General features: G+C 50.7%; 1 protein-coding gene across 1 annotated transcript; it reads left to right on the forward strand.

Moving 5' to 3' along the window:
• Positions 1-6: 6 nt before the first annotated feature.
• Positions 7-7609, forward strand: rab2a (RAB2A, member RAS oncogene family). The gene is made up of 7 exons (XM_084490511.1): positions 7-13; positions 244-311; positions 1784-1866; positions 2774-2866; positions 3073-3184; positions 4832-4900; positions 6366-7609. The coding sequence occupies exons 2-7, from the start codon at positions 264-266 to the stop codon at positions 6459-6461; spliced, it is 501 nt and encodes a 166-aa protein (XP_084346637.1). The 5' UTR covers positions 7-13; positions 244-263; the 3' UTR covers positions 6462-7609.
• The last annotated feature ends 2076 nt before the right edge of the window (positions 7610-9685 follow it).

The following is a 9685-nucleotide window of genomic DNA, read 5'->3' on the forward strand; positions in this document are numbered from 1 at the left end:
GACCTCACCATAGGTAACACACACACACACACACACACACACACACACACACACACACACACACACACACACACACACACACACACACACACACACACACACACACTTTTTGTGTGTTGACATATTGTGTCTAGGTGTGTAATTATGACTATATCTGTGTGTTCTAACCTGTGTGTGTGTGTGTTCTAACCTGTGTGTGTGTGTGTGTGTGTGTGTGTGTGTGTGTGTGTGTGTGTACACTAGGTGTGGAGTTCGGTGCCAGGATGATCACAATAGACGGAAAACAGATTAAACTGCAAATCTGGGATACGGTAAAACAGACACGCACACATACACACAGACCAGTAACCTAGTGATGGTTAGTGTCTACGGGGAACGGGTTAACCTAGTGATGGTTAGTGTCTACGGGGAACGGGTTAACCTAGTGATGGTTAGTGTCTACGGGGAACGGGTTAACCTAGTGATGGTTAGTGTCTACGGGGAACGGGTTAACCTAGTGATGGTTAGTGTCTACGGGGAACGGGTTAACCTAGTGATGGTTAGTGTCTACGGGGAACGGGTTAACCTAGTGATGGTTAGTGTCTACGGGGAACGGGTTAACCTAGTGATGGTTAGTGTCTACGGGGAACGGGTTAACCTAGTGATGGTTAGTGTCTACGGGGAATGGGTTAACCTAGTGATGGTTAGTGTCTACGGGGAATGGGTTAACCTAGTGATGGTTAGTGTCTACGGGGAACGGGTTAACCTAGTGATGGTTAGTGTCTACGGGGAACGGGTTAACCTAGTGATGGTTAGTGTATACGGGGAACGGGTTAACCTAGTGATGGTTAGTGTCTACGGGGAACGGGTTAACCTAGTGATGGTTAGTGTCTACGGGGAACGGGTTAACCTAGTGATGGTTAGTGTCTACGGGGAACGGGTTAACCTAGTGATGGTTAGTGCTGGCTCTTGGTCCTATGAACTATACCCTAGTTTCTCTTTCTAAAGACTGATGACGTAGTGTGAGTCTCTCTGGGTGAAAGCGTCTGATAAACTGTACTGACTGTAGCTGAGGACCAGTCGTTCACGCAGTCTGCAGTCAGAACACTTGGCCCTGCTTCACCAGTGTTGTCTGCACGGCAGCAGAACCACTCGTAGTGCGGAGAGGTCTCTGGTCCCACCCCAGTAGAGTTCACCTTCGTGGTTCTGGTGCAGTACCCCGGCTGGCCACCAGATGGAGGCAGCACGCCGTGCTCCACTGGAGAGGGCAGCTCAGGACCCTAGGACCCCGTAGCTAGCAGCTAGTTATACTATACTAGTGTTTCTCTAGCCTCTAACTATTATATACTAGTCTCCCTATAGCCTCTAACTATTATATACTATACTAGTCTTCCCATATCGTGATACTTCTAATCATGCTAACGGCGCTAACAGCGTAACAGTGCTAACGTTGGTAGTGGTGCTAACGGTGCTATCAGTGCTAACGGTGCTATCAGTGCTAACGGTGCTAACAGTGCTAACGGTGCTAACAGTGCTAACGGTGCTAACAGTGCTAATGGTGTTAACGGTGCTAACAGTGGTAGCGGTGCTAACGGTGCTAACAGTGCTAACGGTGCTAGCGGTGCTAATGGTGCTAACGGTGCTAACGGTGGTAGCGGTGCTAACGGTGCTAACAGTGCTAGCGGTGCTAATGGTGCTAACGGTGCTAACGGTGCTAGCGGTGCTAACAGTGCTAATGGTGCTAACGGTGGTAGCGGTGGTAGCGGTGCTAGCGGTGCTAACGGTGCCTCCCTTGTGACTGCAGGCCGGCCAGGAGTCGTTCCGCTCCATCACGCGGTCGTACTACAGAGGAGCTGCGGGGGCGCTGCTGGTCTATGACATCACACGGTGAGCGGCCAATCACGCTGCAGGATGTGGCCCTGTGGATCCACATGTTGTGTGTTTAGGGTTAGTGGTGCAGTACCTCCGGTTGACCCCCAGGGGCCCGTGTTCCCCGTATCCACACGGTCCCCTAGGAAGGAAGTGCACTGGAAGGACCGGGGGGTGACCTCACCGCGGGCACAGCGGCCGCCGTCTCAGAGACGTAGCGGGCGCCGAGCCAACGCATCAGAACACTGAGAGTCAGGGGCCAGTGAAGTGTGTGTGTGGTACATGAAGGGTGTGTGTGTGGGTCGTATGTGTGTTCTATATTATGTATGTGTGTTCTATCTTGTGTGTGTGTGTGGGTCGTGTGTGTGTGTGTGTGTGTGTGTGTGTTCTATCTTGTGTGTGTGTGTGTGTGTGTGTGTGTGGGTCGTATGTGTGTTCTATATTGTGTGTGTGTGTGTGTGTGTGTGTTCTATCGTGTGTGTGTGTGTGTGTGTGGGTCGTATGTGTGTTCTAACGTGTGTGTGTGTGTGTGTGTTGTGTATGTGTGTTCTACCGTGTGTGTGTGTTGTGTATGTGTGTTCTATCGTGTGTGTTGTGTGTGTGGTATGTGTGTTCTAACGTGTGTGTGTGTGTTGTGTATGTGTGTCCTATCTTGTGCGTGTGTGTTGTGTATGTATGTGTGTTCTAACGTGTGTGTGTGTGTTGTGTATGTATGTGTGTTCTAACGTGTGTGTTGTAACGTGTGTGTGTGTGTGTTGTGTATGTGTGTTCTACCGTGTGTGTGTGTGTGTGGTATGTGTGTTCTAACGTGCGTGTGTTGTGTATGTGTGTCCTATCTCGTGTGTGTTGTGTGTTGTGTATGTGTGTTCTAACGTGTGTGTGTTGTGTATGTGTGTCCTATCTCGTGTGTGTTGTGTGTCTCCAGGCGGGACACCTTCAACCACCTCACCACCTGGCTGGAGGACGCGCGCCAGCACTCCAACTCCAACATGGTCATCATGCTGATCGGGAACAAGAGGTCAGAGGTCACCACCGCCACGCACCCAACGCCCTGACCCCGTCAGCAAGGCCTCGCTCTAAGTGTGTGTGTGTGTGTGTGTGTGTGTGTGTGTGTGTGTGTGTGTGTGTGTGTGTGTGTGTGTGTGTGTGTGTGTGTGTGTGTGTGTGTGTGTGTGTGTGTGTGTGTGTGTGTGTGTGTGTGTGTGTGTGTGTGTGCGCGCGCAGTGACCTGGAGTCCAGGAGAGAGGTGAAGAAGGAGGAGGGCGAGGCATTCGCCAGAGAACACGGCCTCATCTTCATGGAGACCTCGGCCAAGACTGCCTCTAATGTAGAGGAGGTAACACACACCTCCTCCAGACTGCCTCTAATGTAGAGGAGGTAACACACACCTCCTCCAGACTGCCTCTAATGTAGAGGAGGTAACACACACCTCCAGACTGCCTCTAATGTAGAGGAGGTAACACACACCTCCAGACTGCCTCTAATGTAGAGGAGGTAACACACACCTCCAGACTGCCTCTAATGTAGAGGAGGTAACACACACCTCCAGACTGCCTCTAATGTAGAGGAGGTAACACACACCTCCAGACTGCCTCTAATGTAGAGGAGGTAACACACACCTCCAGACTGCCTCTAATGTAGAGGAGGTAACACACACCTCCACCAGACTGCCTCTAATGTAGAGGAGGTAACACACACCTCCAGACTGCCTCTAATGTAGAGGAGGTAACACACACCTCCAGACTGCCTCTAATGTAGAGGAGGTAACACACACCTCCAGACTGCCTCTAATGTAGAGGAGGTAACACACACCTCCAGACTGCCTCTAATGTAGAGGAGGTAACACACACCTCCACCAGACTGCCTCTAATGTAGAGGAGGTAACACACACCTCCAGACTGCCTCTAATGTAGAGGAGGTAACACACACCTCCAGACTGCCTCTAATGTAGAGGAGGTAACACACACCTCCTCCAGACTGCCTCTAATGTAGAGGAGGTAACACACACCTCCAGACTGCCTCTAATGTAGAGGAGGTAACACACACCTCCAGACTGCCTCTAATGTAGAGGAGGTAACACACACCTCCAGACTGCCTCTAATGTAGAGGAGGTAACACACACCTCCAGACTGCCTCTAATGTAGAGGAGGTAACACACACCTCCTCCAGACTGCCTCTAATGTAGAGGAGGTAACACACACCTCCACCAGACTGCCTCTAATGTAGAGGAGGTAACACACACCTCCTCCAGACTGCCTCTAATGTAGAGGAGGTAACACACACCTCCTCCAGACTGCCTCTAATGTAGAGGAGGTAACACACACCTCCACCAGACTGCCTCTAATGTAGAGGAGGTAACACACACCTCCAGACTGCCTCTAATGTAGAGGAGGTAACACACACCTCCACCAGACTGCCTCTAATGTAGAGGAGGTAACACACACCTCCTCCAGACTGCCTCTAATGTAGAGGAGGTAACGCACACCTCCACCAGACTGCCTCTAATGTAGAGGAGGTAACACACACCTCCAGACTGCCTCTAATGTAGAGGAGGTAACACACACCTCCAGACTGCCTCTAATGTAGAGGAGGTAACACACACCTCCACCAGACTGCCTCTAATGTAGAGGAGGTAACACACACCTCCACCAGACTGCCTCTAATGTAGAGGAGGTAACACACACCTCCACCAGACTGCCTCTAATGTAGAGGAGGTAACACACACCTCCACCAGACTGCCTCTAATGTAGAGGAGGTAACACACACCTCCTCCAGACTGCCTCTAATGTAGAGGAGGTAACGCACACCTCCACCAGACTGCCTCTAATGTAGAGGAGGTAACACACACCTCCACCAGACTGCCTCTAATGTAGAGGAGGTAACACACACCTCCAGACTGCCTCTAATGTAGAGGAGGTAACACACACCTCCAGACTGCCTCTAATGTAGAGGAGGTAACACTGTCTCTCTCTCTCTCTCTCAGGCCTTCATCAACACAGCCAAGGAGATCTATGAGAAGATCCAGGAGGGAGTGTTTGATATCAACAACGAGGTGACTCTCTCCTCTCCTCCTCTCCTCTCCTCCTCTCCTCTCCTAGTCTCCTCTGTCGGTTGCCGTCTGGGTGCTATCCTCTCACTCATGTTCCTCCTGTCGGATGTCCGGTGTGGTGCTGGGCTGTGGTGCTGGGCTGTGGTACTGGGCTGTGGTACTGGGCTGTGGTACTGGGCTGTGGTGCTGGGCTGTGGTGCTGGGCTGTGGTACTGGGCTGTGGTGCTGGGCTGTGGTACTGGGCTGTGGTACTGGGCTGTGGTGCTGGGCTGTGGTACTGGGCTGTGGTGCTGGGCTGTGGTGCTGGGCTGTGGTGCTGGGCTGTGGTACTGGGCTGTGGTACTGGGCTGTGGTGCTGGGCTGTGGTACTGGGCTGTGGTGCTGGGCTGTGGTACTGGGCTGTGGTGCTGGGCTGTGGTACTGGGCTGTGGTGCTGGGCTGTGGTGCTGGGCTGTGGTACTGGGCTGTGGTGCTGGGCTGTGGTGCTGGGCTGTGGTACTGGGCTGTGGTGCTGGGCTGTGGTGCTGGGCTGTGGTGCTGGGCTGTGGTACTGGGCTGTGGTACTGGCTGTGCTGTAGCATGCTACTAGCTTAGCGTGCTGTAGCATGCTACTAGCTTGGCGTGATGTAGCATGCTACTAGCTTGGCGTGCTGTAGCATGCTACTAGCTTGGCGTGATGTAGCATGCTACTAGCTTGGCGTGCTGTAGCATGCTACTAGCTTGGCGTGCTGTAGCATGCTACTAGCTTGGCGTGATGTAGCATGCTACTAGCTTGGCGTGATGTAGCATGCTACTAGCTTAGCGTGCTGTAGCATGCTACTAGCTTGGTGTGATGTAGCATGCTACTAGCTTAGCGTGCTGTAGCATGCTACTAGCTTAGCGTGCTGTAGCATGCTACTAGCTTGGCGTGATGTAGCATGCTACTAGCTTAGCGTGCTGTAGCATGCTACTAGCTTGGCGTGATGTATCTCAACAGTTCTGTTTTGATACCAACTTTCTATGAGAAGGTGACGGCCGATCTCAGTTATTGACCCGGGAAAGGGTCTCAACCCACGCAGACACTCCACCAGGTCGCCCGTCTCTGACCAGCGGCATTATGGGAGGAATACGCTGCAGTCACATCACGCCCCACGCTAATGTAGCTTCATTTATATCCCAGGCTAGCATCTCTCTAGGGCTAACGCTAGCGTCTCTCTCAGGCTAACGCTAGCGTCTCTCTCAGGCTGACGCTAGCGTCTCTCTCAGGCTAACGCTAGCGTCTCTCTCAGGCTGACGCTAGCGTCTCTCTAGGGCTAACGCTAGCGTCTCTCTAGGGCTAACGCTAGCGTCTCTCCCGGGCTAACGCTAGCGTCTCTCTAGGGCTAACGCTAGCGTCTCTCTCTCTCAGGCTAACGCTCGCGTCTCTCTCTCTCTTTCTTTCTTTCTCTCTCTCTCTCTCTAATGTTGGTGTCTCTCTCTCTCTCCGCAGGCTAACGGTATAAAGATCGGCCCCCAGCACCCGACCACCAGCTCCACGTTGGCGGGGAGCCAGGGGGGACAACAGCCAGGGGGGGGCTGCTGCTGAGGACCCTCCCCCCCCCCCCTCCTCCTCCCCCCCCCCCCCCCCCCCCCCCCGCCGTGCTCATTAGTTAACCCCTCCCTCTCTGTGTTGCTCCCAGATAACCTCGCTCTGTCGCTCCCTCTCCTCCTCACGTCTCTCCTCTCTGCTCCTCTTTTGGCTCCTGTGGCAAAGTCAGCTTCACCTCCTCCTCGAAGACGGAAGGAGCAGGGAGGGAGGAGGAGGAGGAGTGGGGTGGGAGGAGGAGCAGGGAGGGAGGAGGAGCAGGAGCAGGGAGGAGGAGGGCTTCAGGATATTTCTGGTTGTTTTCGTTGAAATTAAATGAATTTTACTCGTCGCTCCGTGTGTCGCTTTTCTTTACGCTTAAACCAGGAGGCTAGGCTACGCTAGGCTAGCACCCAGCTCTGTTTACAGTGCACAGGAGGCTAGGCTAGGCTACGCTAAGCTAGCACCCAGCTCTGTTTATAGTGCACAGGAGGCTAGGCTAGGCTACGCTAAGCTAGCACCCAGCTCTGTTTACAGTGCAAAGGATGCCACACTCACTAGGCTAGCAGCCAGAGCTGTGGGTACACTGTTAAGGAGTGAGGCTAGGCTAGGCTAGGCTAAAGGTGCTCCTGGTCCAGCCCGGGGAGGGCGTGGCGGTGGGGGGGGGGGGGGGGGGGAGCTGACTTTGTCCAGACCAACTTCCTGTTGTTTAATCTCGTCCGCACTTGGCTTCCTGTCTTCTTTATGAAACACTCATGCACGTGTTTGTGTGTGTGTGTGTGTGTGTGTGTGTATATACGTGTGCATTCGCATTCGTGTATGTGTGTGTGTGTATGTGTGTGTGTGTGTGTGTGTGTGTGTGTATGTGTGTTCGCTGTGCGGGACGAGCCGTCGCCCGTCTGCTTAGCGACGCCATCGCCTTGTCTTCACTAACAAAAGCTGTCTGTGGTTGTCATGGTGACGAGGTGTATTTAACGAACACTACAGGCCGGATGTGGTATTACAGATATCCTTATTAGTTCCCCCCCCCCGCCCCCGCCCCCCCCCCCCCCCCGGGGAGGAAGTGAAGACCAAGCTGTTTAGTGGAAAACTAAAAATGGCCGACATGGAAACCGGAAGTGTCCCGTAATGTTGGGGTTCTCTGAAGACGAAGAAGATGAAGGTTATATAAAAAAAAAAAGAATTAAGCATTCTTAAAAGCTGTGTATTTAACTGGCTGTTCTGTGTATATTTGGATCTATCGCTTACGCTGTGCCTTGGGGGCGGGGCTTCGTGGCATTCCGTAGCAACGGTAACTAGGAAGCGGGGTGCGTTCCATCCGTCTCTCACGAACACGGCGCCAGTCTGTCTGACGTCAGGTCGGACACGCGACACGCGCTCCGGGACCCGCTCGCACAGTCCTTAAATCCGATTGGTGTGAACGAGTGTTGGTGAACGTGTGCGGCAACACGCGGCAGCGCCCCCTGAGGCGACACGCGGTCCTGCCGGCGGACAAGAGACCCTGTGCCCCCCCCCCCTGTGCCCCCCCCCTGTGGCCCCCCCCCCCCCCCGTGTTCTGAGGGTCGCCACGAGGCCTCGCGCCGCCACAGCGTCCAGTAGTTGGCCGTGACTTTAGCAGCGCCATACAAACCGCTGCTGCACTGTTTTCCTTTCTGCTTGTGTAATGAATATAATTTTATTGTTGACATTTATTTACTACTTTAGTACCTCTATGTTCCGTTTCATTCGCCTTACTCTCTTCCTCTGTCTCGCTCTCGGACTGTCGTAATATAACTTTCTATGCTCACCTCTATCTATTTTTAATGCCAAATTATCGTGTTTACCTGTGTTTGGTCCAAAAAAATAATAAAAATTACAAATGATAGATTTGAAAATGAACATGAAATGAATGAATCGGAATTGAGTGGTGGACGTAGAAGAACGTTTTCCTTCTGAGTTCTGGACCGCCTGCCGTTGACCAATCAGGGCGTTTGGTTCATCCCTGACGGAGTGACTATCATTATGACATTTCATAATATATTAGCTCTACTCATAATGTGTTATCCCAAAGAGGTGTTCCTCTAGAGTCTAAACCATAAAATATTATCCCGCTGCCAATTAGGGTGTGTGTGTGTGTGCGCGCGCGCGTGTGTGTGCGTGCGTGTGTGTGTGTGCAGACCTGTAATCAAAGTGAAGAAACGGCGCAGGTATGCTGTTGATGCTGTGACGTTATAAATCATAACATTTAATGAGAGCCTTCATGCCCTCCTGGTTTAAATCACGCCCTGTGTGTTTTTATGGAACACTTCAGGCAACAACAAAAAAAAAAGCACATTCAACAGAAGCTCACATCTGCAACGTGTTGGTGTTCATCTTCGTCCAGATATCAACCGCCGCCATGCCCGTTGTTGTATGAAGTCTGCGGTTGTAGTTCACTGATGTTCAACCACTTCTCGAATTTCCTGTGTGATCATATTTATTAATTGGGGATAGTTAGAGGTAGGCTTAGATCTCTTCGACCTTGAACAGGTACGTGTTAGCAATACGGTCAGCTTCTGCTTTATTTACCACTCGTTACACATTACACCTGCTGGTTTAGAGCTGGTATTTAATTATATATATATATATAAAACGTAATATATATCATTATCTTACATACTCTTGATTTACATACATTAGAACACCATATAACATTATAGTAGACTATATTATCACAGTGCATCAGTGTTGTGCATGAACTAGTTCAAAATAACTAGTTAATTGTTCTATGAACTTTGAACTGAACGTAAGATATTTTTAACTAAAGAACTTGAACTAGTTCAGATTTTGTGACATTCTGAATTGATGCTTAGGTCCAGATGACATGTTTATTAAATTGAGTTACTGCCTTAGTTGTGATGAATGAAACAGGTGTACAAATAATATCCACAACAATTTGAGATTGTAGTGATGGGCAGCAGGTAATGGAGAGGATTCATTTAAAAGATAAGCACAGAATACTCACTCCAACAGTTTTTCTTCAGTTTCTAAAAAAAAACTGTTAATGAACTGAACATGAACTAGTTCAAAACTGAACTGGTGAACTATGAACGTGAATTTATTAATTTTCTTTTGTATGAACTGAACTTTGAACTAGTTCATGTGAAGTCTGAACTTGCACAACACTGCAGTGCATTACTACATTACAGTATATATCACAGTACATTACTACAGTACAGTATATATCACAGTACATTACTACAGTACAGTATATATCACAGTACATT

Source organism: Micromesistius poutassou, assembly GCF_964030765.1.
Source record: "Micromesistius poutassou genome assembly, contig: SCAFFOLD_6482, whole genome shotgun sequence".
NCBI classification, from domain to species: Eukaryota; Metazoa; Chordata; class Actinopteri; order Gadiformes; family Gadidae; genus Micromesistius; species Micromesistius poutassou.